The sequence below is a fragment of the Drosophila sechellia genome, chromosome 3R (genome assembly GCF_004382195.2).
Source record: "Drosophila sechellia strain sech25 chromosome 3R, ASM438219v1, whole genome shotgun sequence".
Taxonomy (NCBI): Eukaryota; Metazoa; Arthropoda; class Insecta; order Diptera; family Drosophilidae; genus Drosophila; species Drosophila sechellia.
The window spans coordinates 3,639,642-3,665,336 of record NC_045952.1 but is presented as its reverse complement, the minus strand read 5'-3'; the positions used below and the strand labels follow the sequence as shown (position 1 = coordinate 3,665,336).

The following is a 25,695-nucleotide window of genomic DNA, read 5'->3' as shown; positions in this document are numbered from 1 at the left end:
TACAATCTGTATATTGTATAAAATATTTAAATAATTTATGTTTATACAAATGTTTGAATTAGATATCATTTACACGATATACCAAAGTATTGAAAAACACTTTTTTTTTTATAAACTTTTTCAGATATCGAAATTCGTTAAAGTGCATTTGGTTATTTGTCAAAATTTTAAAACCATTCAATCGTTCAATCGGCTTCAGAACAAAACAAATATTTACAAACCGAATTAAAGAGCTAATCCGAATTTCATTTCCAATGCCTTTTTCAGCGGCACCCGGGGGAGATCAGCTGGTTTGCGCGCCCCTAAAAAAACGCCGCTTGCAGCAGTCTTTGGGACCCGGTATCGGCGAGGGAGCGGTAGAAATCGACTTAGGTGCAGCAAGCTTTGACCACACTCCTCGTCAGGCATCCGGAGACTGTGTTGCACAGCGCACTCGATCTAAAACCCTTTCGCCGGAGGAGTTGCCAAGCACAAGCAGCGCTGCGGCAGCACGCCATCAGCAGATTCGCCCCAGTGCCAGCTCTACCAGCTTCTCGAGCATCCATCGAAACAAACGCAAGGCCAGTATTGGAGGATCGTTAGCTGCGGTCGAGACCACTCCGCATAGAGGAACAGCAGCTGCTCGCGACGGACGCAGCGGTAACCTGCTAAACTACTATAGAAAAACGCGCAAGGTTAGCCACACACGCTCCTCCCAAAAGTTGGAAAAGCAGCCTATACCAGCGGAGGAAACGACGGCCAACCGGAACGGATCAGCCGGATCTGGATCCAGTAGCAAGTCAGGTGGGATACCCAAGAACAGGAAGAGCCTGCGTCATTCACAGCAGAACCTGCTGGATACAGAGGCGGCAGAAGTAGACAGTGCTGGTGCTGAAACTGGAGGTGAACAGCAGAAGCAGTCAGAGCACGGAAATCTGGACGTGATCGACCATCTGCCGACCCCTGAAGCTGGTCCTAATCAATCAGAGGCATCAGGAGTCCACAACCAGAGTCAATTGGAGGCGGATTGCCAGACCGTGGAGCAGGACGAAGACGACGAGGAGGACGACGAGGAAGAGGAAGAAGAGGAGGAAGAGGAGGTGGACTTCTACGGGATTGTAAACTCTGCGGGCTCGTCATACGAGGAAGACACACAAATCGTTGCCGAGGAGGACGAGATCACAACGGAGGAGGAAGTTGACGACGAGGACGACGACGAACTCGAGGAAGAAGACCTCTCGGAAAGCGAATTCGCCCAGCAACTTATTGGTGAACTTGGTGGTGAGTTTCTTTGGATTATTAATTCAGTGGATAACACCCATCTTCCATTTATCCGTATTGTATGTAAAGTCCTTTGTAATATTCACGTTAAATGTAGTGTAGTTCTTTTAATTTTAACCGTTTGTAAAATATCACAATTAGGAGTATACTTTTTCTATAATAACATTTATTAATCCTTAATATTGGGTGTGCTTTCCACTAACATTAGTGAAATTACATTAACATATATTTCAACCTGAAAGGTTATAATAGCTATTTGATCTAGTTAAACTCAATATTCACTTGGCTTAAAGTCCTGATTAGAGCGTTTGTAAGCTTAATTTCAATAATTATATAGTTGTCAGCTATGAAAGCTGTAATAAAATATAAATTTCGAACTTTACATGTTCAGAGGCGAGAGACCGTTTGGCGATTTCGGTTTGGTTAGACAAAATGAATTGCGCTTTCTTATAAAGCAGTCGGCAAAATGTGATTTTCATTGTCTTGCGGATTCGTTATCAGTAGCGAAAACGCGCATACTTGCATATATATATATATATATATATATATATATATATACCATAAGCATTCATTTTGCCTTGTCGCTATTCCCCAATGCCCAGTGTAGTGTTTTTGTGATTTTGATAAAAGGCGGCGAGCTGTTCGCAATGCCAACGCACTCAAATATGCCAGCGGCAAACGATCTACTGGCAGTCAAAAATCGTGTATTGAGCCGTCTGGAACAGGAATAAGTTCGTATATAATACTGTATATACTATGTACTGTATGTGTGTAGGGAAATGCGCTGGTTAAAAGTGGAATGTAGTTAAAAGTACCCTACTACTTGCTTCTTTCATTGCATTGCATGTATGTAACTTACAACTATAACTTAAGGTCCAAAGAAGCTTTGATTCAGGGAAAGTGTTCAGAACTTCGGCTGTGCTGTCGCCTGTGGCCACCTTGACGCCAATACCATTACCAATGCCATTCCCATTTAGCCCTGCCTTTTACCCATCCCAGAGAGTCATTCATTTAAAGTGCTTCATTTGATTTACGCTTATACTACATATATCCAAACGCAAAGAAACGCCCACATTATTATTTTAACTCATATGTGAATCATTTTGTATTTGTGCTACGAAAGACCCGATTTATTGATTTATTATCTAGGAACAGTGTTTTCTACTCCTTATTATTTTACGTGGGCCAGAGACAGTACTGCTTTCGAAGTTTTTTTTTTCGGAATTCAAAAACCCCTTTTGATCGCACAACATAAATATTTATTTTGCACGTCGTTGTTGTTGCAATTGTATTTTCCCTTAATTAAATTAAGCCTAAAATTGATCGTTTTAATCAAAAGCAAAATATAAAACTTCTTATCATATGATGTCTGAGTCATAGCATACCTATGTAAATTGCTGATGCTTATGTTGTTGATGATGATGATGATGATGTTGTTGTTTTTGTGCAAGAACAATAAACCGACGTGTGAAGGTGCAAAAGGATTGTGGTGTCAGCAAAGGCGCAGAAAAGAGAGACAGGGAGATGAGAGAGCAAGACAGCGGCAGCAACAGAGGCGGCAACAGCAACAACAAAAACAAAGTGCAGCATAAACATTAATCAAAGGGGAGTTAATTAATCCAACAGAATACGAGAAATCAAGAACTCGGAGAACACGGACGGACGGGTGCGTGTGTGTGCGTGTGCTTAGATTAGTGTGAGGGATCTGCAGCAAGTGCAACATCAGAAGCGACAGCAGCAACATCATCATTGTCAGCGACAGAAGGTCGTTCAGTCTCCTCTCCTGATTTCCCCTTGCCATTACCCTTTGAAAGCCAAACACACACTGCGCTCAAAATAATATCCTTTGCGTTACATTAAACAATGAAAAAGAACCAGTTAACTAACTCAAGTAGTGTAGCTGCAAGAAAATAACAAGTCCCCAAAAAAAGATTGCAAAATTTTCAAAAAATAAAGCTGTTAACTGTTGTCTCCCAATACTCTCTCTCTCTCTCTCTCTCTCTTCCCCTCCCTCTACTCCCGTAAACCCATTCTCTCTACACACACATCCCACTCACACTTGACTCCTGAAGGAGAACGACAACAACCTCAACGTGCCATCAACAACGCAAAAAAAACCAAGAACAACACACCGGCGGTAGCAGCAGCAAGCACTATCAAGGCGACAACAACAGCAACAACGTCGTCCGGCTATCAGCAACGTGCCGCCCCCCATGGACAGGGGGCGGGTCCAGGCGCTGGAGGGGGCGGTCCGCGTGCCACGCGCAGCGGCAACAGCAACTCCAGCAACAACGTTGTTGACTACAGCATCATGCCGCACCTCACAACGGGCGCAACAACCACACCATATGCCTTGACACCGCAACAGCACCAACAACAACAACAACCGCCACAACCTCCGTCGCATCAGCAACAACAAGTACACCAACAACAACAGCCACCTCAATTGCTGCCCACACACCAGTTTGCACACTTGTCGTCCTTTGTGACACCGACAGCAGCGGCAGCAGCAGCAGCAGCGGCGGCCCACTATCCCCCAGCTTCTGCTGCTGCCGCTTACTTTGCACAGCAGCAACACCATCAGCATCAACATCAGCATCAGCAACAACAACACGTGCAGCAGGCGCAGCCACCACAGCCGCACTATTACCATAGTTCAGTGGCTGTGTTGCATCAACCTCCACCGCACCATTTTACCTCCACAGGGGCAGGACCACCGCCAGCACTCTTTCAGCAGCAGCCACCGCCGCAGCTAACCCGCTACACGCCAGCAACAGCTACAACAGCGGCTACGTTTGTGCCTCCGCAGCAGCAACAGGTTGTCTACAACCCGCAACAGCAGCAGCAGCAGCACTCCTCACTGCGACGCAGTTCACGTGGCAAGACGGGTTCTTGTGTGAGTTCGGCAGCGGCAGCACAGCAGCAGCACCATCAGCAGCAGCAGCAACATAGCTCCGCTGCTGCTGCTGTACAGCAGCAATTGCTGCCACCGCCTGGTACCTATCAATACCAACAGGTGGGCGGCAATACCGTTGTAGTTGCCGTGCGTCATCAGCAACAGCTGCAACAGCAGCAGCAGCAGCAACAGCAACAACAGCAGCAATTGGCTTTACATCATCAGCATCAGCAACAGCAGCGTGCCACGCTCGTGCAGCCGGGATTCTTGTTCAGCTATCGCAGCAATCAACCCCAGCAGCAACAGCAACCAGCGCAGCAAATACATCAGAGCCCCAAAGTGACGCATAGCAGTGGTAAGAAGATGAAGGAAGATGAAGAGCAAAATAAGGATGAAAGGACAAGAGACCGCAAGCAAATCAAAATCCAGGGGCTCCTCAATCATTTTCATGATAAGGCCAAAAGCAGAGAACTTTTAACAGGGGTGCAGACAACAGCAGACAACCATTGAAAAACACAGAGATGTGAGGAAATGTTGTTGCCTGACGACCTTACTACTCCCAACTTGTAGGTTTTGGCGAGAGTCTTGTTTAAATAGGAGATAGTTTGACGCTTCTGGCCTTAAAGGAATTGTTAGCACACACACGCTCTATAGGAACAGGGTTAAATGTGGTCCGCTTAAGAAGTTGGTCTTTTGTGATTGTCCCCGTCTAGGGAAGAACAAATTCTAATGTGATTTACGAAACAGTAGGGTAACACGAAATCATTTTATGTGGAACTCAAAACGACCCTGATCGTGAGTACACTGTACAAATTGTTGGCAATTGGATCCACTCTTTATTATTGGTGCTGGTCGTAGTCTAGGTGATAATATAACCCATACTGCACTGAAACAAAACTACACACCCCAAAATACTCCAACCTTCTTTACATCTTTCTTCGTCCCTCGCTCGCTCATTCCTGCGTTGCTTTGCTCGCGGTGTCTGCCGAATAATTTCCATAACTGAATTGAACTGAAGCGAACTGAACCAAAATAATAGTAAACTTAACATTGTTTTGCTCTGTTTTCTCTACCTCCCGATCTCTGCCTTCGTCTCCGTCTCCGTCTTCGTCTCTTTGTCTGATTAGCAGCTTCGGATGCTTTAACATATAGTTTGATGGCACAACAACCGCCAAGTGGACCGCCGCATGCAGGTGGACAGCAAATAACGCCAGGTAAACGTGAAACCCAATCGATCAGTATATGTACATACTCGCACCAATTCCAGTCTATATCCACATACATATTAAGCTTTTCATTTGCATTGATTTTATTTCACCCCGCGCCAAACACTCCTGCGTCCACCATCCAAATGCATCTCAGGTGGCAGCACTCCATTCTTGATCTTTTGCCCAACACTTGACCTTATTGAAACCTAGACCTCTTACATTACTACTTAGATTTGCTGTTTTAGTTTTGATTTAGTTATTTATTACATGTGTACTTTAAAATTATTTACCCACCAGCCGTACTTTTTTAGTTTTGACCTTAACATTTTATAATTTATCGCCACTAACCCTTAACAATAGTATCAGAAGCTAGCAAACGCAGTAATAACGACATATAAAGTTTATATATTCTTGAGCAGTATCTCACCATCCGAATCGATATAACAATGTCCGTATGTCCGTATCTACGCAAACTAATCTATCAGTTTTAAAGCTATCTGCCAACGCTAAAAAATATGATAATTTTACTTTCTTGAATGGTCTTACTACTTAAATCGTACCATACGATTTTTGTTTAGCTTCCGAATATTTTTTAATTTGTCTAAGCTTTTAGTGTCAAGTCTGCTTTTCTTGTTGAATATTTGTTTCTATGTTTTTACTTAATCATTCAATCGCTGAAGCAATTGTTTTCAAAAGCTATGCCGGATTATAATATTGATGACGAGTTTTGTGACTTTCTTCGTGATGCTGCTCTAGGTGCAAACTCTGCCAATCTAAGCATTGTAGCGGCCGCTCTGAGTGCCGCTCGTGACGTCGGAGGAGGAACCGGCGGAGGAGGATCAGCGGGAGGCGCAACGCCAGCTACTGGAGCATCGGCTTCATCCGTAGGAAACACCAGCGCAGTGGGCGCGTCGAGCAGCAGCAACAGCAGTGCCGGCCAAGCAGCCAGCAGCAGCAACAGCAACAATGTGACTGCAACAGGATCGGGGTCGGCTCCTGGCGGAGGACCTACAAGTACCGGGACGACCAGTGGCACTCAGCATGGCAGTGGATCGGGGGCAGCTGCAGCCGCTGATTCGGAAAGCGATGACAGTGAGGTCGGTCGTCTACAGGCTTTGCTCGAAGCTCGCGGACTGCCGCCCCATTTATTCGGTGCCCTTGGCCCAAGGATGACACACATTCTCCACCGAACCATTGGTAACAGCAGCAGTTCCAAGGCCAATCAACTTCTGCAAGGATTACAATCCCACGACGAATCCCAGCAGCTGCAGGCTGCCATTGAAATGTGCCAGATGCTCGTGATGGGCAACGAGGACACCCTAGCCGGTTTTCCAATCAAGCAAGTGGTACCTGCTCTAATACAACTCCTTCGAATGGAGCACAACTTTGATATAATGAACAATGCCTGTAGGGCATTGGCATACATGCTAGAAGCTTTGCCCCGCTCGTCAGGCACCGTGGTGGAGGCGGTTCCAGTCTTTCTAGAGAAACTTCAGGTCATCCAATGCATGGATGTGGCTGAGCAAAGCTTGTCCGCCTTGGAGATTCTGTCACGGCGTCACAACAAGGCCATCCTGCAGGCAAACGGAATTTCGGCCTGCCTCACCTATTTGGACTTCTTTTCGATTGTGGCTCAGCGCGCAGCTTTGGCGATTGCGGCTAATTGCTGCCTAAACATGCATCCGGAGGAATTCCACTTTGTGGCGGAAAGCTTGCCTCTACTAGCTCGCTTGCTCTCCCAGCAGGATAAAAAATGCATTGAAAGCGTTTGCTCTGCATTCTGTCGTCTAGTGGAGAGTTTCCAGCACGACGGCCAGCGCTTGCAGCAAATCGCTAGTCCGGACCTGTTGAAGAACTGCCAACAATTACTGCTGGTAACACCAGCCATCTTGAATACAGGAACCTTCACAGCCGTCGTTCGGATGCTAAGTCTAATGTGTTGCAGCTGTCCAGACTTGGCAATTTCCTTACTAAGGAACGATATAGCGGCCACCCTGCTTTATTTGCTCACCGGAAATGCGGAGCCGGCTGCTGCCAGTGCTACCCACGTGGAGCTGATCTCACGCTCGCCTTCAGAGCTGTACGAACTTACCTGCCTCATTGGGGAGCTAATGCCGCGCCTTCCTTTGGATGGAATCTTCGCTGTGGACTCACTGCTGGACAGACCCACGCTTAATACCCAGGACCAGGTGCATTGGCAGTGGCGCGATGATCGTGGCTCGTGGCACAACTATTCTACAATTGATTCGCGCCTGATCGAGGCCGCCAACCAAAGCAGTGAGGACGAGATAAGCCTGAGCACCTTTGGACGGACCTACACTGTCGATTTTCATGCCATGCAGCAAATAAATGAGGACACGGGCACTACACGACCCGTTCAACGTCGTCTTAACCATAACTATGTGGCTCCCATGTCTGCGGGTCAGGACTTGACTACAACATCTGCTGGATCAGCAGCCTCGGGAGGAGCGTCCACGTCCGCTGCAGCCGCGGCAGCGTCCTCCAACAACAATAACAACAATAATAATAATCCACCAGGCAACAGTGTCAACCTCAATCAAGTAAAGCGCCGTCCATCTCTGGATGCTAGAATCGCATGCCTTAAGGTGAGAAATAATTTTTTTTGTTTACTTATGGCATAGTGTAACTTTCTTAAATTAAATCATTTGCCTAATTATAACGATTTTTTTTATTGAAAATTTTTTTTGAGTTTATTCTAACGTTTTGATCTTATGCATTTGTAGGAGGAGCGGGGTCTGGCTGCGGACTTTATCAAGCACATCTTTAACGTACTGTACGAAGTGTACAGTTCTTCTGCCGGACCAAATGTGCGTTACAAGTGCCTGCGCGCCCTTCTGCGGATGGTGTACTATGCCACGCCGGAGCTGTTGCGCCAGGTGCTCAAGTATCAGCTCGTCTCTAGCCACATTGCTGGCATGCTGGGAAGCAATGATTTGCGCATCGTTGTGGGAGCTCTTCAAATGGCTGAGATCTTAATGCGCCAACTTCCCGATATCTTTGGCACGCACTTTCGTCGTGAGGGAGTTATCTACCAGTTCACTCAGCTCACTGATCCAAACAATCCGATATGCGCGAATCCCTCGCCGAAACCGCTTAGCACAACAGCCACACCTACCGCCAATGCAGGCGGATCACAATCGGCTCCTGCCTCCGCCAACAGCCTGCAAGTAAATCCCTTTTTCATGGATAGTGCTCCGGGTGTGTCGAGTGCTTCCACGACTCCCAGCAGTAGCAAGCATCAATCGTACAGCGTGAAGAGCTTCTCGCATGCCATGAACGCCCTAACAGCCAGCGCCAAAGGAACTCCTACTGCAGCGTTGGACGCCACAAGCTCATCTACCACAGCTGGTGGTTATTATTACAGCAGCTCGGCACCGTCTTCCTCCTCCGGAGCACCCGCTGCCTACTTTGTGACCCAACAGGGAGATCCGCGCCAGTACGTGCACTTTCAGCAGCCGGCCGTTCCACCACCACCACCGCAGTTGGAACTGTTACCAACGGGAGTTCAGCAGCAAGGGCAGCAGGTGCCTCAGGTGATCTACCAGCCACATCATCAACAGCCTGCACACTTAGTGCTGGCCTCCACCAGCAGTGCCGCTGCTTCGGCGTCCTCATCTTCGTCCTCCTCGTCCTCGGCGTCTGCGCTGCAGCACAAGATGACGGACATGCTAAAGCGAAAAGCTCCTCCGAAGCGTAAATCGCAGAGCGGTGGCAGGGCAAAATCTAGACAAGAAGATGCAGCCATCGCACCAGCGGGATCTGGACCAGGGGGAGCACCTCCTTCTTCGTCCGGCTCAGCTATGCATGAACTTCTCAGCCGTGCCACAAGTAAGTGTATTTTCCAATGATACGAACCGTATGTAAATAGATTTTGGTCTAACCAATCCTCTTGCTCTTCCAGGTCTTGGTAGCGGCAACGGTGGCAGAAGTACGCCAAGTTCGGGAGGTGGCTCTGGGAGCTCCAAGTCCCGCTTTAACGCCGGAAGCTCGTCTAATGCCGGATCGAGCAAATCTTCGTTCCTGGCTTCGCTCAATCCAGCTCGCTGGGGCCGTCAAACGACCCATCATCATCATCACCAGTCTCAGCAGCAGCATCATGGTCTTTCTAAAGATTCCGGCAACTCGAACTCAACAGGTTCCGGATCCGGAGCTGGTTTAGCATACACGGTGAGCCAACATGGCGCTGGTAGTGGAGCCGGAGGACTGAACGCTGCAGCCGTTGCGGCGAGTATCAGCAAGAGCATTTCCCACGCCAATCTCCTAGCGGCGGCCAACAGAGAGAGAGCGCGTCAGTGGGTCCGCGAACAGGCTGTGGATTTTGTAAAGCGTTACACTGAGCAGGAGGCCAAAAGGAGCAAGGCGGCATCCGAGAGTGGTGCCACTCAGAGCGGAAGTAGTGGAGTAGGATTATCGTCTACGGGCAATACTCCATTGTCCACAGCGGGCAGTACCAATGTCCTGGAGCGTTTGTCCAGCATTCTGTTCAAGCTTAACGGGAGCTACCACGACTGTTTAGATGCTCTCCTCGAGCTGAAGACCATCCTTTTGGAGAGCGACATCTCTCCCTTCGAGGTAAATCATTCGGGCCTGATCAAAGCCATGCTCAACTATATGACTAGCGAGACTGGTCTGGTTGAGCGCGATGCACGCCTGCGCAGCTTTATGCATGTATTTGCTGGCCTTCCATTAGAGCCTCTGCTGCAAAACGTCGGCCAGATGCCAACTATCGAGCCGATAGCCTTCGGAGCCTTTGTGGCCAAGTTAAATGGTTGTGTCACGCAACTAGAACAGTTCCCCGTTAAGGTACATGACTTTCCTGCCGGTCCTGGTGGAAGGTCCAATCAGAGTGCTCTGCGTTTCTTCAACACTCATCAGCTTAAGGTAAGTAGAAGGCAATTGATAGTAATTACATTTTTCTTTGCAACGAAGTTAGTAATAGTAGATGAAAAAAAAAATGATGCAATATCTTACTTGTTGATTAATAATTAAACTGAATTTTTTCCTTAGTGCAACCTGCAACGGCATCCGCAGTGCAATAACCTACGTCAGTGGAAGGGCGGCACTGTAAAGATCGACCCCTTGGCCATGGTCCAGGCCATCGAGCGTTACCTGGTGGTGCGCGGCTATGGTGGCATCCGTGCAGAATCCGACGACGACAGTGAAGAGGATATGGATGACAATGTGGCGGCAGTGGTGTTGAGTCAGGCGAGCTTTAGACACAAGCTGCAGTTTACGATTGGGGATCACGTGTTGCCCTATAACATGACGGTTTATCAGGCGGTCAAGCAGTTCTCGCCACTGGTCAGTGAACAGCCTGAGACGGACAACGAGTCTGAGACTCTTTTAGGAAACGCTAGTATATGGGTGCAGCAGCATACTATTCACTATCGTCCTGTAGAGGAGGAAGTGACTTCGGGAGCGGCTGCGGGAGCAGCATCCAGCAGCAGTTCGTGTAGCAGTGGCGTGCAAAAACAGCAGAGTACTTCGAGCTCCGCATCCAGCTGTGTAAACGCTACCTCTTCGTGCTCTTCATCTTCTGGAGTGGCAAGCGGTGGCGGGTCGTCAACAAAGAAGGCTCACAAATCTAGCAGCAAGTTCATGCGCAAGAAGACTGAGTTATGGCACGAAGGAATAGCTCCTGGAGTAATTTCAGCTCTAAAGCCTTTCCTTAGCAGCTCTCTTCCAGCTGATGTTGTGACCGTACAAGACGCCTCACTGGATGCACTATGCATGCTGCGAGTTATTCATGCTCTAAACCGTCACTGGGACCATCTCTACGGTTGTGTGGTGCGCCAAAACATTATCCCCCAGTCAGACTTTATACATCCTAAGATTATGGCCAAAGCGAATCGCCAGCTGCAGGATCCGCTTGTCATCATGACGGGCAATCTACCACAGTGGCTTCCCCAGATAGGCATGGCCTGTCCCTTCCTTTTCCCCTTCGAGACTCGTCATCTGCTTTTCTACGCAACCAGCTTTGATCGGGATCGCGCTTTGCAGCGTCTGTTGGACACTACCCCCGACCTTAATGCAGCGGAGTCTTCAGAACGTGTTGCTCCTCGCCTTGATCGCCGCAAGCGAGCAATTTCCCGGACAGAGATACTCAAACAGGCAGAGCACATCCTGCAGGACTTTGGGCACTCGAAGGCACTGCTGGAAATTCAGTACGAGAATGAGGTTGGAACGGGTCTGGGACCTACATTGGAATTCTATGCGTTGGTTTCTGCGGAGCTGCAGCGTACCGATCTTGGCCTATGGAATGGCAGTGATAGCTACAAACAGAACTCTGTGACCATTGTAGACGTAGTCAAGGCTAACAGCGCTGTGCTGCACATCGAGGATGCTCTTGAGGCAACCACCATGGACCAGAACACTCCAGCAGTAGCAGGAGCGTCGCTTGTGAGCAGCACCACCACCACTACAACAACCACCGCTCAATCACACCAGCATCCACCCACCCGCTCTAGCAGTCGTTCGCACGTCTTGCGTAGCGGAGCTGGCCAACAGCCGGTGGAGCACAGCTCCTCTAGCACCGGCGCAAATGAGAATGCTTTAAATATGATTATAGCACAGCAATTTAGTGATACAAACTCTGCTAACCCAGCAGCGATTGATAATCCCAGCAGCACCACTACCGCAACAACGGTTGTACAGCAGAACACCACTACGAATAACTCAAGCATTATCACGACTACAACCACAACAAGTTATGTGCATGCGGTGCATGGCCTGTTTCCTTTGCCTCTGGGTAAATCTTCAAAACTTCCGCAGATGACCAAGGCCAAGGCCAAATTCAAGTTCTTGGGAAAGTTCATGGCAAAGGCGGTGATGGACAGTCGCATGGTAGGATAATTTTGCAAAATATTTTTAAATTCAATTGTATTGACTTTTCTGTTTTGTTTTAGTTGGATTTGCCATTTTCTCTGCCATTCTATCGCTGGTTAGTCAGCGAAGAGCATTCAATTGGCCTGGCCGATCTGATGCGTGTGGCCCCGGAGGTCCAAAACACTCTGGTGCGACTCCAAGACTTGGTTCGCCAGCGTGAGTACATTCTATCCGATCCAAACATCGATGCCATGGAAAAGACTGAAAAGGTAAGTTGGGCTTTTACCAAATAACAAATTCAATATCTTGAATTAAGTTTAGTCCTTTTTTAATTAGAATTTTATACATTTCATAAAATTTCCTATTTTTTTCAGATTGAACAGCTAGACTTGGATGGCTGCCCAATTGCTGACCTAGGCTTGGACTTCGTATTGCCCGGACATGCCAATATAGAGTTGTGCCGCGGCGGTCGCGATACACCTGTCACTGTGCACAACCTTCATCAGTACATCTCCCTGGTCACATACTGGTTCCTTATCGAGGGTGTCCAGAAACAGTTTGAGGCTTTGCGTGAAGGTAAGTTAAAGTTCAACACTCTATCTAAAGAGCTTCTTCACCAATTTCCTGACTCTGGAACTTTACTGAAAAAATGTTTGCTTGTACCACCCGTAGGTTTTGATTCCGTTTTTCCAATTCAACGCTTGCGAATGTTCTATCCAGAGGAGTTGGAGTGCGTTTTCTGCGGATCGGGCAGCGATCAACAGCAGTCGCGATGGGAAACCAAGATGCTGCAGGAGAGCTGCCGCACCGATCATGGATTCCACCAGGAATCGCAAGCTATCCAATATCTGTATGAGATCCTGGCCTCGTACAACCGCGACGAACAGCGCGCCTTCTTGCAGTTTGTGACTGGATCACCACGCCTTCCGACTGGAGGATTCAAGGCCCTTACGCCTCCATTGACTATTGTGCGCAAGACGTTGGATGAGAACCAAAACCCCAACGATTACTTACCATCTGTGATGACCTGTGTCAACTATCTGAAGTTGCCCGACTACTCCAGTCGCGAGGTGATGAGGCAGAAGCTGAAAGTGGCCGCTAACGAGGGCAGCATGTCTTTCCACCTCTCATAAACAAGCAACAATCCAAAACCCAACCCAAGCCCGCTTTCCACAAAAAACCAGATCTACAGCAACACAAATCGGACACTACACAAATACTACATGGAATATATTAAGGAGGATATATTCCGGATGGATTAATTGGATGGGGGTCCTATTTGCATTTTTTCTTTCGAAAGTTATTTTCGCCGCGCGCGTTTCCCCAAACTCCTTAAATTTTTCATTTTGGCAAGCGCGTGTCATGCTAAATTTCAATATGAATATATAGAACAATATATTTTTTATTACCAAGTTTTGCAAAAAAGATAAACGGAAACGGATAACATCGAGAAAGAAAATAATGATGGACCTCTCACACAAAATGTTACCTTAAAAAATATTGAATAGTAAACATCGATTATTCAATAAAACACCATTTGTCCACCCATAAACGCACAAGGCGGTTTATTTGTCGATTAAGGCTTTGCATTCGTTCTAGTTAAATTTGTTTAGTTTGCTTTTCCCATTCTTATTATTCTCATGCTAATTCTAATTCGTACTATAATCAAACCATTATTTAATTAAGTTTTTATTTGTTGTTGAACTATTTCTCTGGCGATTAACTATGAGTTTAATTAATTTGTAAGCATACAATACATTGTGCATAAACGCTTATTAGAAAGAAACGTGAATGAAAATACAATGAAGGGGAAACACTGAAGCATTGGAGGTGAGGAGTAGCACTTATATGGAAAAGGAAGAATTCATAGTTTTACATATAACTCCCAAAATAAATGATCTAAATAAATTAAAAAGCCCACCCTTAAAAGTTACATATAAAAATTTAATAATATATAAAACGTAATTATCTATCTTGCAAGTCTAAAAGAAAATTTAATGCAAATTTTGCAAGCTGTGTTACATAAAGAAACAAATAAAAACAAATGCCATCATTGGGTGTATGTTTAATTAAAGGATGAGAAATGGATTAAGGGAAAGCGGACAAAACGAAGTTTGTGTTTAGTACACATCCCCTTTACATAATCTATGCTTATGTATAGATATATATATAAACTTATATATATATACATATAATATATTTAAACTGTAACATTACATTACTTTTATTGTACTTGATGCATACGCATACGACAAAGAACAGAATGCTAGTAAATAAATCAAATAAAAATTGATTAACATTTAAACCGAGAAGCGAACCCGATCTTACATTTAAACTAGATACAAATCTTTGCAGTACTGAAAAACTGATTACAGACATGTGGAATATATACATATAACTTTAAAATCATATATATATATATATATAAATAATATAATTATACTTAACTGGAAGCATTGGCATCTCGCGAGATGCTGGCCAAGCTAAAATATAAAACGCTAGAATTAAATTATCAAATAAAAGTAATAACTATGTAGTTACATTAACAAACACATTTGCTCTACGATAACGACAAAAAAGTAAGACAACCAAGAAGCAAACAAATAAAAAAGATTATATGAAAAGAAATTGTATACTTCTTTTTTTAGTTTGTCCTTGTGTGTTATTAATATTATAGTCATGGATTTAATGAAGTTTATGATGCTGTTTTTGCATCATAACACGTTCAAAAGTAAGTATTAACTGGAAAGAAGCGTTTTCGAAGACACTTGGTTTTTGGCCGAGAATATATAGTCTGTCCGTATCAACTTCGGGATCTCAAGTTCCACATTCTTGATAAGGAAATGGATTATGTCATGTCCTTCCGTCTGTTTCCTCATATGCTGCTCGAATAAGTTTCTTAGAACTTGTGAAATAAGTGAAAGGGTGCGTTTTCGACCACATAAATAAATTATTTGAGGGGGGAGGGTTGTTTAACAATGCTTTGAGAAATCTTTTTTAGTTTGTGTTGTTTTAAATAAGTTAATATGAGTTCATCAGCTTTAGCAGTGAACTTCATTTGTTTGGAGGTAGATATAATGCTGGTAAGGTGCAAAGTTTAAAATGACAGATGTTGTAAATTTTTTGAACAGCGCAGTATAGGGTAAAGTTATTGAGAGATGGTTACCATGATTCAAACTTAATATTAATAAAATTAATGTTCTCATCAAGTTTTTGATGGTCCAATTTTTCAATCCTTTGGAAAGTTATGAAAATTAATGACCGACGTTTCTTGTGGAAATTGATCTGAAGGATAGATGGTCTCTACATAAAGTGGAAATTGTATAGAAGCTTCTTTCAAAGCGATATTTGCTCTTGCATCGTTGTTAATTCGATTGTTCAATTTAATAAATTAAAATTTTGTTAGTGCGCAATCTCAGAAGCAGATGCCTTGCATACTTGCATATCTGTATCTCCATCGCAATACCAGTATCTTAGAAACGCGTGTCTAAAAGTCAAGGAGCTCGATTGCGAGTATGGCATCCTAACTTCTGAAAAAAGTTATTTTCTCATTTTTCAACGGGTTTCCATGTAGCTGCATATGTTTTATATTGCATAAAAAATTCAGCTTGTTTTATTTTCTTTTGCAAAGCCATGTAATATTTTCATAAACAAACGTATTCATTTAGTTACCATGACTTTCGTGCTAAAGAAGCATTCAGATATTGATATTTTCAGAATGGTTACGCCGTTCAATCGACGTTGTTATTGGTACCAGGTCTTTTCTGGTTGTCACTGAGACGGAAATGAAGACTTAGAGTGCCCTGAGTTGTTTTTACACTTTAACATCAGTGGCAATTGTGAAGTTTTCCTATTTAGTTCGGCCTAGCTGAGAGGCTAATCTCTAACACGATGAATCGCACCGACGACATGAAGAATGCCTCGCTGAACGACTACAAGCTGGAAGCGATGGTTTCCGTCGGCTGGGCGGTGGACTCGGACATTCCAATGGCGAGTGCCGAGAACCTGGCCATCCTAAAGGAACTGACTGCTCTGCGGGCGCTGAAGCTGGAGCTGCAGCAGCACATGAACTCGCTGGACGAGCGCGAGATGGCAGTGGAGCGACACACGCGCAACATTGAGGGCACTATTCAGCAGAATCTGGTATGCTATATATATGGCTATATGCTCGATCTGTCAGTCATTTCTTCGTACCGCCTAGACACTGTACAGCTCCCTGAAGGATGATGTTATCAAGGAGGCGCACAACGTGCAGCTTGTGATCTTGGAGCGCAACAAGATCAAGGAGGATCTGCGGAAGAATAACAAGGAGCTGGAGGAGTACACTGAGTACGTCAAAGTCACTGAGCGTAAGTGAAATCAAAATGGGAAACTAAACCAATTTGCTGGTTATTATGCGCACTAGAGTTATGTAATGCCAAGTCTACTAACTAACCAGCTATTATATATCATTTGATGATACATGTGCAATTTCCTTTTTGTTTGTCCCATGACCAGGAAAGATTTGCCAGAGCAAGCGCGAGATCGATGAGCTGACTTCCCGCATCAAGTCGGCCAAGACTACCTTGGTTGAGTGGACAGAGGCCATGGAAGACGGAAACAAGGGCTACCAGCTAATCGAAAAGTACTACCTGGATGACCAGCAGAAGGCACGGGAGCTGAACATCAAGCTCCAGCTTTTGCAGGCGGACATCGACAAACGGCGCAAGCAGGTGGTGCTCCTCTATGACGAGCAAATGACGCTAGAGAAGAATCTGGAGCGGACCGCTTGTCTGTACAGGTCTGCCCACGCGGAACGCCGCCAGATGGTGGAGACGTGGAAGAGCGCCGTGAACCAGATGACCCAGCGAGAGCACGACATTCAGCGCAGCGAAATAGAGTGTGCGGAGCTCGCCCAGAAAGCCCAGCAGACGGCTCAGACCTACAAGGAGTACGATAACCAGCTAACCGAGGTCATCGAAAACAACCGCCAGGTGGAGCTCACGATCGAGTCCCTCAACGAGGAAAGCTCCGACATGAAAAACCAAATCCAGATCCTGATTGATGCCACATTGCTGAAGGAGCGCGAGATCGACGGACTGCGTCGGGAACTGGAGAACCTATCGAACCGGGTGCACCTACAGCGCATGGATAACCGCAGTCAGATGAAAAAGCGCGATGAGAAGGCCAAGGAGTTGGAGAACTTCGCCTCGGTGATGGAGAAGGTTAACGCTCGGCTGAAGTCTGTACAGAACAAGGCCCTCAATGCGGAGCAGCGGCTGCATATTCTGGAGGAGATGATGCAGGCGGAGGAGACGGCTCTGCGAAACCTGGACAAGGAGCAGGAGAAGGTCAACGAGATGCTGTACCGCACCCAGAGGCAGGTCATCGAGCTGCAGGACGAGGAGAAGGTCCTGAAGGTGCAGAACGACTCGCTCAACTCCAACCTGGCAGCCATCAAGCGCAATCAGCAGCAGGTCAATCACGAACTGAAGCGGCAGACGGAGATCCACTACAGCCTGTCCTTTAAGTGCTTGGAGGCGGAGCGGCGTCTCGCCGAGATCAAGGGTCTGGCAGATGACCCCGAGGTGGAGGCCACTAATATGGCCCGGCTTAACACCCTGGAGCAGGAGTTTGAGAAGTTGCAACGCCTCATAGCCACCACGGAGGCGCAGAACAAGAAGCTAAACTACAACATGAACAACCTGGTCGTCCAGTACAACGCCGACGAGAAGGAGCTCGAAATGGTCAGGTTCAAGATCAAGGAGGCCCAGGTCTACTGCGAGGGCACCGTCAAGAGACTGCGCCAGATTCGCTACGAGAATTCCGAGCTCATAGTCGACCTCAACATGGTCAAGATGCGCTGCAGCGACCTAGAGGTTGGCATCGGGGGCTGCGAACAGGGCACCTACGACCTAGAGCAGCACCGCCTCGCCTTCCGACGCGCCATCAAAGATCGCACCGTCGAGCTTCGCAGCCAAGAGGACGTGCTCCTGCTCAAGAAGAAGCATCTTAACGAGGAGCTCAGCACCCTGCGAGCCGACCTCGGGGAGCGGAAGAAGCAGATTGAGGCGATGAAGGCGCGCTTTGAACTCACCGCCCAATTGCTCGGAAAAAACGAGGACGGCTCCATCATGACCAGCACCCAGCTGAAGGTGGTGAGCGCCCAGGAGCGGCAGATGCTGGCCGACGAGGGCGACGCCCTCAACAAGAAGGTTCTCAAGGCTGAGAAGGAAGTGGTCGCCCTGGAGAACACACTGCGCCAGTTCGACAAATCGAACGATAACTACCGCAAAACATTCCGATCTGTGGACGAAAACTCGAAGGGTGAGTAATAAATACCATTCCGAGTGGAAAGGGTTACTAGTACCCATTCATATTAGTCACATTGCTCTAATTTTGATGTTCAATAACACTTTTTAACTACTTTTAACTAAAACGTCGAATTTCCGTGACTGGTGAAGATATTCAATAGGTAAAGTTAAAGTTTCCGGCCCTTAAAGACTAGAAATTCTTGGTCAAGATCACTATCTGAGTCGATCTGGCCATGTTCGTCCGTCCATCTATCCATCTGTCCGTCTGTCCGTCTTTCTGTATCTATTTATATATATACTATATATAATACCTTTAAATTCCAGATCGCGAGCGGGCCGAACTGGAGCTGAAGGAACTTGAGGCGGCCTACTGCCGCGAGCTGGAAAAACTGAAGATTCTCAGGTGCAAGGCACAGCACTACCAGCAGAAGCACGCAGCCCAGCGAGCGGAGGAGGATGACCTGATTTCTAAAATAGAGAAGGCGAAGGCTAGTCGGGCGGAGCACTCCGCAGTTCTGGAGAAGATCGAGCGCGAACTGGATGACCAGCGAATGAAGCTGGACAGGGCCAATCGAGAGATCCGGACGCAGTTGCGGGAGATCAAGGCGCGACCCTTTAGCGAGGAGTACCTGGCGCAGTTCGAGCGGGATCTGACTCTACAGGAGCTGGAGGCGCGTAACACCAAGGCGCTGAACATGATCAACGATCTGGCGAACAGCGACGAGAGCGGAACGGATATAATTGGAATCCTCTTGCGAAAGGGCATCAAGTTGCCGATGCACCTGAAGCGCACGTGCAGCCGCTTGTCCTGGAACAGCAGCTCCTCCGCCAAGTCCTCGCAGGGCCAGGACACCGCCTCCTACCTCAATGTCAAGGGCAAGAAGTTCTCCTGCGACGGGGCTAGTGCCCGGTCCTCCGTCTCCGACATGAGCTCCCTCAAGGACGACACCTCCTCCACAACCTCCCACTCCGGCCTGAGCATCATATCGCTTGAGTTGCCCTTGCCGAAGAAAAAATAATAATCGAAAATATATTTATTTATTATTCCGTTCAATATCCGATGATCTCAACCCGTATGCTCGTATCTTCACGTGTTGGCATCGCAGTGTTTACAAATTGACCATCTAAACGAAACAGCGAATAAAATGCGTTGCCCAAGCGGGTCAAAACAAGAGAGCATTGCGGCCATAAAAATAGCTCACAGCGATTCTTCAGTGGGGGTATAGCTCGGTGCACATACACACATGTGTGTCTAGGCGACCGCTTGTTCAGATAGCTGACTAGCAAATACTCTACCAAGGTACTACACAAAATATATTAGCTGACATCTTTTGATCAGATCTCAAGCAAGTTCATTACTGCATAAAGATTTAGGCGGATATACTATTAAATCTTAAATATTCTTAAGCTTCGTATTTTCCTAATAAAAATATATATTATATTAATACTTTCTCAGCTCTTTTTTGCGAATATGAAATTAATGATCTTAACCGAAACCAAAATCAAAAGAAATCTCCAATAAGAGTAGATTTTAGTGAGTTTACTCTTAATGGAGTGCTTAAAAAAATGGAGCTACAATTGCAGTAACCCATATTCCAATTGGATATTGGCTGAAAAGCCAATTATAGAACCAATCTGGCCATAATGATAGATAGCCAGATAAGTCCCGCAAATCGCATGTGGCCATCTCAACGGATTGCCCCTGCGCATCGTGCGTTACAAAGACTAGAACGAAGGCTATATGGCCGCCAGTGCAACATATATCGGCCAGAAATAATTCTACATATAGTATATAGCCGTGCTCAGAGCTATATTTCGAAATGAGCTACCCAGAGACACGGAGAAAAGAGACTGCCTTGTTCGAGAGATGGGGTTTCGGTGCTACGAGTGTTCCCGAAAGTCTTCATGACGATTCGACGATCCGCGCCGGGCATTTCATTATTTTTCATTATTTCGTTAGCTGGCATCGGTGCCGAGAGAACTCAGATTGCTGGGCCCAAAAGTTTTCAAAAATCTTCACTTGCTGGTATTTTTAGAAAATTCTGAAAGCAGAAAGACTAGGCAGTCTGGGAATGGACTGCTCCTGAATAGATGATCGCCGACCAAACAGGAGGATTATCCCAATAGGAGGTGAGCATTTGCATAAGATTCGATCGAGTGCGCTGGCGAAATGTGTTCCACCTCGGTGCTGTGTCCGCTCTGCGCGGTGCCCAGTTTCGGCAGTATTGACGCACTGCAGCAGAGGCTGATCAAGGCGGCCAACGGCCCACTGGCCTGTCCCTTTGCCAACTGCAAGGAGCTCTTCCTGGGGCTCGACAAGCTCACCATCCACCTGTTCTCGCACACCAGTCTGATGGCTCAGGAGGGAAACGAGAGTCCAGCGAATGGCCAGGCCGCCTCGTCCCGCGGCTTTCATGCCGCAGCTCAGCCCAAACGGAGGGCCAAGCGAACCAGGTCCAAACCCGCTGTCCCACCCCCACCGCCTGTGCCGCCCACTCCGCCCGCCCACTGCGACATTTGCGAGTTTAGTTTCCGGAATACCGAGCTGAGGGACATGCACGTCCGCTTAGTCCACGAAAATGCGGAGGGAGAGCCCAAGCAAAAGGAGCCTCAACAGAAGGAGCCGGTAACTATTAGCTATGTACATACATACATACATATATTAAGTGCTATTATCTATATAGGAGTTTCGTAATGCTGTTAGATTGAGCACTTAGCATATTTTTATATCGATATTGCATAGAATCTGTTTTTATTGCTCACTGGCATCGAAAAAAATCATTCCTAAAAAGGTCAAACATTTACATTGTATCTTCAACAAAAGTTTGACGTAATTAAAATGAACATCAACAAAAAAGAAAGCTATACACTCTTATATTTTAAAAACAACTATGTACATACATATGTATGTACATCGTTCGATATGTACATATATCGTTCCCATTATTTTCCATAAATTTTCCAACTGTTCCTATGACTATGTAAATATATGATAGATATACATTTGTTTTTGATCAATTTATAACCGTAACTTTGTGATGATATAGTGAATGAAACAAGATTTCTGTGCATAAATTTCATAGCTTTAAAACTGAGGGACAGACGGTAATATAATGGAATAGTGGGGCATAAGGACATATTGATGAATGGATAATTATAAGTGAAATTCCGATTATTGCTTCATACAGGATCAGGAGCCCTACAAGTGCCATCTCTGCTCCAAGACGTTCCGCATGAAGGGCTCCCTTCGCATCCACCTGAAAGTAGTGCACATGATGGGCGTGCCCTGCTCCAATCCCAATCCCAGTCCCACACCCGCTCCCACCACCAGTGCAGTTAGTGCCTCGTCCAAGCTGAGCATTTGCGATCGCATTCGACACACAGAGCCTGGAGCCCTTGGCAACGGAAACAACTCCACGTGCACCGCATCCCAGCCATACGCGCTGAGTGGGGCGCTGAGCATGCTCCAGCAGTCCCCCAGCTCGCCGGAGTCGGGGACGGCCACCCCGAAGCTGTGGGAGTGCGACGTGTGCAGCAAGTCCTTTACCACCAAGTACTTTCTGAAGAAGCACAAGCGGCTCCACACCGGCGAGATGCCGTACACGTGCGAGATCTGCGCCCGGACCTTCACCTTCCAGCAGTCGTACCACAAGCATTTGCTCTACCACAGCGAGGTAAAGCCCCATGTCTGCGGGGTTTGTGGACGCGCCTTTAAGGAACTGTCTACGCTGCATAACCACCAGAGGATCCACAGCGGCGAAAAGCCCTTCAAGTGCGAAGTCTGCGGTGAGTATCGATTTGCCTTATCTGCTTTAAATGGAGGAGAGGTATACCTTCTTTTCCGAGTCACTCTATCTCTAACTTTTTCGTATTTCGTTCACAGGCAAGTGTTTCCGGCAGCGAGTCTCCTTCCTTGTCCACACACGCATCCACACGGGAGTGATGCCCTACAAGTGCGAGCTCTGCCAGAAGACGTTCAGGTACAAGGTCAGCCAAAGGACCCATCGATGTCCCACCGAGGAGGCCCAGACACCGGAGCAGCTGATCAAGGCGTTCCTCGAGGGCAACGACTCGCCCACTCAGCCCTCACCAGCGAGCGCCGAAATAGCAGCCATCAACAGCAGCTCGATTGCGGATCCGGAGCAGGAGGCACTGCTTTCGCAGTCAATCGACGACATTGTCGTTGAGCAGTGCCAGAAGCTGGGCATCTGTGGTGTGGAGCCGCGGGAGGAGGGACAGCTCATATCCCTACAGCCGGTTGCGGTCGTACATTTCAGCGGGAACGGCTCTCCGCTGCAGCAACTCCAGAACTTGAGAATCTACTCGCCACAACAAACGGAGCTACCCAGTTCCGATGGCGAGGTCTTCCAGCGGTTTTTGATGGACGCCACGTAGTTGGAACGAAGATCCACTTAATTTATACCGTTTTATATCATTTTACATTGTTCGCACTTCCCCAAAGGCGATCTAATCAATTCCTAAGCACTCTCTAAGAAAAACCTCTTCATTAGACCTTTTCGTGAGGATATTATTTGGTTCTTAGTTGTTTTATCTCAGACAGTTTAGTGTTGAGATGTTTCAGCCAAGTGTAAATCGGCAAGGACCCGACTTGGTTACAATACAACAACAACATCTAATAGAAATTATGTTTAACTGCCGATTTTATTTAAAACTATTCTGGGCAACGAACCTGAGGTCTGAATTGAGGCGAATATAATATTAAATCAAGTTAATTCAGTTCTCAAATGTACTTGGTTGATTATAAACTTATTTATTATGAACGCCATTTTTTGTAATTATTCATTCGTCTGAGCCGCTTCCAGAACTGGATCCTGAACCTGAGGGCGAGCCACTGCGAGACCGGCTGGGCGATCGCGATCCAGAGCCAGATCTGGAGCCCGAACGGGATCGGGAACCGGACTTGGAGCGCGACCGAGAACGAGACCGAGAGCCGGACTTTGAACGGGATCGGGAACGCGATACCGATCTCGATCTGGATCCGGACTTCTGGGATCCTGCCGGCGAATTCGTGCGAGACCTGGAGCCGCTACCAGACCGAGAACCAGACTTTGAGCGGCTGCTGGCCCGAGAGCCGGAGCCAGATCCCGATCCTGAACTGGACCCGCTGTGAGTTCGACTCCGAGAACGAGACTGTCGATCGCGGGCTACCTGGGCGGGTGAGTCCGCTCCAGATGCTGCCTGTGCGCCACCAGCTGCGTCCTCGCTCGCCTTCTCCGTCTCGCCTATGATTTGCATTTGCTCCTCTTCCCTCACTTCCTCTACAATCTCCTCCTCCTCGCCAGGAACTTCTAGCTGGCGCTCGCGATAGCGCTGCATACGATGCTCCATGCTGTCCAACGGACGATGCTTGACAACCTGGAAGAAATATTACAAGTTAAAGATCGCCATGGATGAATGTACAAAAATATATTTACCAGCTTGGTGTTGTTGGGTTGCTGGCCAACCTTAACGCGACGCTTGTTAAGGCGCACACGGGTTTCCAGCTCGTTGTAATAGATGCCGTCCTGCCGCATCACGAAGAAGTAGTTTTCTTCGTACCCCTTGGAAGCTTTGGTCTTCACGTTCCAGTTGTATTCTCGAGCGATCTTGTACTCGTACTCCTCCTCCTCCTTGTACAGCTCGCCATTGATGAAGTCTGTACGGCGTTTCTCCAGCGTCTGCTCTGTGGGCAGGAAGTAGGCGACAAACTGTTCGCCGCTCTCGTCCATCACACCACGAATCATGGCCTGCGACATCTCCTCCAGCTGGGCGGGCACGTTCTTGCCCGCAGGAGCCGGATCACTGTCAAATATGACCTGGGCGCAAGGGAACTTCCAGTTGGTGAAGTCGGGGAAAATAGGCAGTACCTCCACTGGCACCACATTGGGCTTGGAATAGTGCTTGGTAATTTCGCTCTTCGTGTCGCTGAAGGTCTTTTCGATGGCCTTGATCTGGGCTTCGCGGTCCAGGTAGAGAGTCTCCTCCCGAAGCGACTTCTTGACGTTATAACCGACCTTGGCCTCGATGTTCTCCAGGTTCTGGGGCTGGAAGCGCGTCTGCTCGGTGGAGATGTACTCGGATTTGCGCAACCATGACACCGTCCTCGAATGCTGTCGCGAACGCACAGAGTCTGTGGGCGTCAGGGTCTCCTCCTCCAGCAGTTTTTCATCGGCGGGGTCCAGCAGCGTCATGGAATCGGCCTGGTAGAGCTCCCGGTTAATCAGGTCCACCGTGACACCCAAATCGTGTTCCGTCAGCACGTCATACTTGAAGTTACGCTCTAGGGACGTTGGGTTGTACTGCACGAAGCGGTGGCTGTCGAAGGGGTACTGCAGAAACTTCAGATCGAAGGGTATGTCCGGCAGGTTGTTTCCATACTTCACGCGGCAGATGATCTCGGATCTGCAAGGTTGCACATTAGTCTGAGTATCTGGCGTCTGTTTGGGGATCTGTTCACTTACTTGCGCTCCGTTTGCCGCTGGGGTCGCTTTTCGGCGGCACTGTTTACCGCCGAATTGTTGATCGTGGGTGGCATTGAGGCTTCCAACAGGTAATTCAGCTTAAGTCCCTGTTTGGTTGCGTTTTTAGTGCATTTATTGGCCAAATATAAAAATCCTCAAATCTGCGCTTGGCAGTGTGACCGTACTTGACCGGTACGATAATACCTTCAGTAAAAAAATACTATATTTCCGGGGACTCATTGTGCAGTTATGACACAACATCTATTCAAAATTTCAATTCTACAACTAAAAAAATGGATGATGCATGTGAGATACCGACATAGATAATCAACTAGTTTTTGTTCCTGCAAGTTTTTATCAATTAGTCAAAACCAATTCGACCATGCCGACTATAACGCCCACAAGCTGCAAAGCAACGTTTAAAAACATTTGGTATTTTTTTATACTTTTTGATTTTACTATTTTAATTTTTTTTCTTCTAGCTGACTAACGGATATCTGTCGAGAAAATTCTATTTAAAATGGATCCGATCCTGATTACGAACGTCTGCAAGAAATTTAAAAAATAATAATGATTAGTGAATATAAAGTACTTGATAATAAAAAAGCTCACGCACTCTCGCTCTCGATGAATATAAAAATGTTCTCAGTGTTTCTTCGAATTTATCGCCCCATTTGCCATAAGCCGTCTAATTTCCAATAAGTCACAGATCATTATCGCTGTTTATTTTC

At 46.9% G+C, this 25,695-nt stretch overlaps 4 protein-coding genes across 15 annotated transcripts in view; 3 read left to right on the top strand and 1 right to left on the bottom strand.

The window, feature by feature from the left end:
* LOC6613867 (E3 ubiquitin-protein ligase TRIP12) overlaps positions 1–14,814 on the top strand; it is a 30,840-nt gene extending 16,026 nt beyond the window's left edge. For 2 of the 10 annotated variants that reach the window (XM_032721984.1, XM_032721985.1), the window contains exons 3-12: positions 268–1,260; positions 3,333–4,511; positions 5,284–5,370; positions 6,121–7,970; positions 8,109–9,213; positions 9,287–10,266; positions 10,393–12,228; positions 12,291–12,479; positions 12,585–12,786; positions 12,883–14,758. In XM_032721984.1, coding sequence (XP_032577875.1) covers positions 268–1,260; positions 3,333–4,511; positions 5,284–5,370; positions 6,121–7,970; positions 8,109–9,213; positions 9,287–10,266; positions 10,393–12,228; positions 12,291–12,479; positions 12,585–12,786; positions 12,883–13,343 — 8,882 coding nt within the window. In that variant the 3' untranslated portion in view covers positions 13,344–14,758. Of the gene's footprint in view, positions 1–267; positions 1,261–1,874; positions 1,992–3,332; positions 4,512–5,283; positions 5,371–6,120; positions 7,971–8,108; positions 9,214–9,286; positions 10,267–10,392; positions 12,229–12,290; positions 12,480–12,584; positions 12,787–12,882 lie in introns of those variants that run through there. The other 8 variants (XM_032721988.1, XM_032721987.1, XM_032721986.1 and 5 more) reach the window with 8 other exon arrangements.
* An 875-nt stretch (positions 14,815–15,689) lies between these two features.
* Positions 15,690–19,677, top strand: LOC6613866 (coiled-coil domain-containing protein 39). Of its 2 annotated transcripts, XM_032722449.1 has the most exons (6): positions 15,690–15,723; positions 15,928–16,353; positions 16,412–16,559; positions 16,708–18,516; positions 18,654–18,664; positions 18,828–18,909. In XM_032722449.1, the coding sequence occupies exons 2-5, from the start codon at positions 16,102–16,104 to the stop codon at positions 18,662–18,664; spliced, it is 2,220 nt and encodes a 739-aa protein (XP_032578340.1). In that variant the 5' UTR covers positions 15,690–15,723; positions 15,928–16,101; the 3' UTR covers positions 18,828–18,909. The 2 variants fall into 2 exon arrangements, with proteins under 2 accessions (XP_032578340.1, XP_002038335.1); XM_002038299.2 differs by lacking the exon at positions 18,654–18,664 and having other exon boundaries at positions 15,696–15,723; positions 18,828–19,677.
* A 764-nt stretch (positions 19,678–20,441) lies between these two features.
* LOC6613865 (zinc finger protein 2) lies at positions 20,442–23,284 on the top strand. 2 transcript variants are annotated; one of them, XM_032721594.1, is made up of 4 exons: positions 20,443–20,633; positions 20,853–21,129; positions 21,692–22,289; positions 22,387–23,284. In XM_032721594.1, exons 2-4 carry the CDS (start codon positions 20,857–20,859, stop codon positions 22,896–22,898), a joined length of 1,383 nt encoding a protein of 460 aa, XP_032577485.1. In that variant the 5' UTR covers positions 20,443–20,633; positions 20,853–20,856; the 3' UTR covers positions 22,899–23,284. The 2 variants fall into 2 exon arrangements, with proteins under 2 accessions (XP_002038334.1, XP_032577485.1); XM_002038298.2 differs by having other exon boundaries at positions 20,442–21,129.
* LOC6613864 (RNA polymerase II-associated factor 1 homolog) lies at positions 23,237–25,152 on the bottom strand. Its single transcript, XM_002038297.2, has 3 exons — positions 24,965–25,152; positions 23,939–24,905; positions 23,237–23,879 (listed from the first exon to the last, which is right to left on the bottom strand). Exons 1-3 carry the CDS (start codon positions 25,036–25,038, stop codon positions 23,304–23,306), a joined length of 1,617 nt encoding a protein of 538 aa, XP_002038333.1. The 5' UTR covers positions 25,039–25,152; the 3' UTR covers positions 23,237–23,303.
* Between the last annotated feature and the right edge of the window lie 543 nt (positions 25,153–25,695).

Excerpts from the sequence above, each read along its gene's own strand:
- LOC6613866 (XM_002038299.2), top strand. The coding sequence starts at position 16,102 with ATGAATCGCACCGACGACATGAAGAATGCCTCGCTGAACGACTACAAG. Across the intron at positions 16,560-16,707 it reads GTACGTCAAAGTCACTGAGC|GAAAGATTTGCCAGAGCAAG; the intron begins GTAAGTGAAATC and ends TCCCATGACCAG. Across the intron at positions 18,517-18,827 it reads TGTGGACGAAAACTCGAAGG|ATCGCGAGCGGGCCGAACTG; the intron begins GTGAGTAATAAA and ends TTTAAATTCCAG.
- LOC6613865 (XM_002038298.2), top strand. The coding sequence starts at position 20,674 with ATGTGTTCCACCTCGGTGCTGTGTCCGCTCTGCGCGGTGCCCAGTTTC. Across the intron at positions 21,130-21,691 it reads AGCCTCAACAGAAGGAGCCG|GATCAGGAGCCCTACAAGTG; the intron begins GTAACTATTAGC and ends TGCTTCATACAG. Across the intron at positions 22,290-22,386 it reads CTTCAAGTGCGAAGTCTGCG|GCAAGTGTTTCCGGCAGCGA; the intron begins GTGAGTATCGAT and ends TTTCGTTCACAG.
- LOC6613864 (XM_002038297.2), bottom strand. The coding sequence starts at position 25,038 with ATGCCACCCACGATCAACAATTCGGCGGTAAACAGTGCCGCCGAAAAG. Across the intron at positions 24,906-24,964 it reads CAGCGGCAAACGGAGCGCAA|ATCCGAGATCATCTGCCGCG; the intron begins GTAAGTGAACAG and ends GCAACCTTGCAG. Across the intron at positions 23,880-23,938 it reads AACCCAACAACACCAAGCTG|GTTGTCAAGCATCGTCCGTT; the intron begins GTAAATATATTT and ends TATTTCTTCCAG.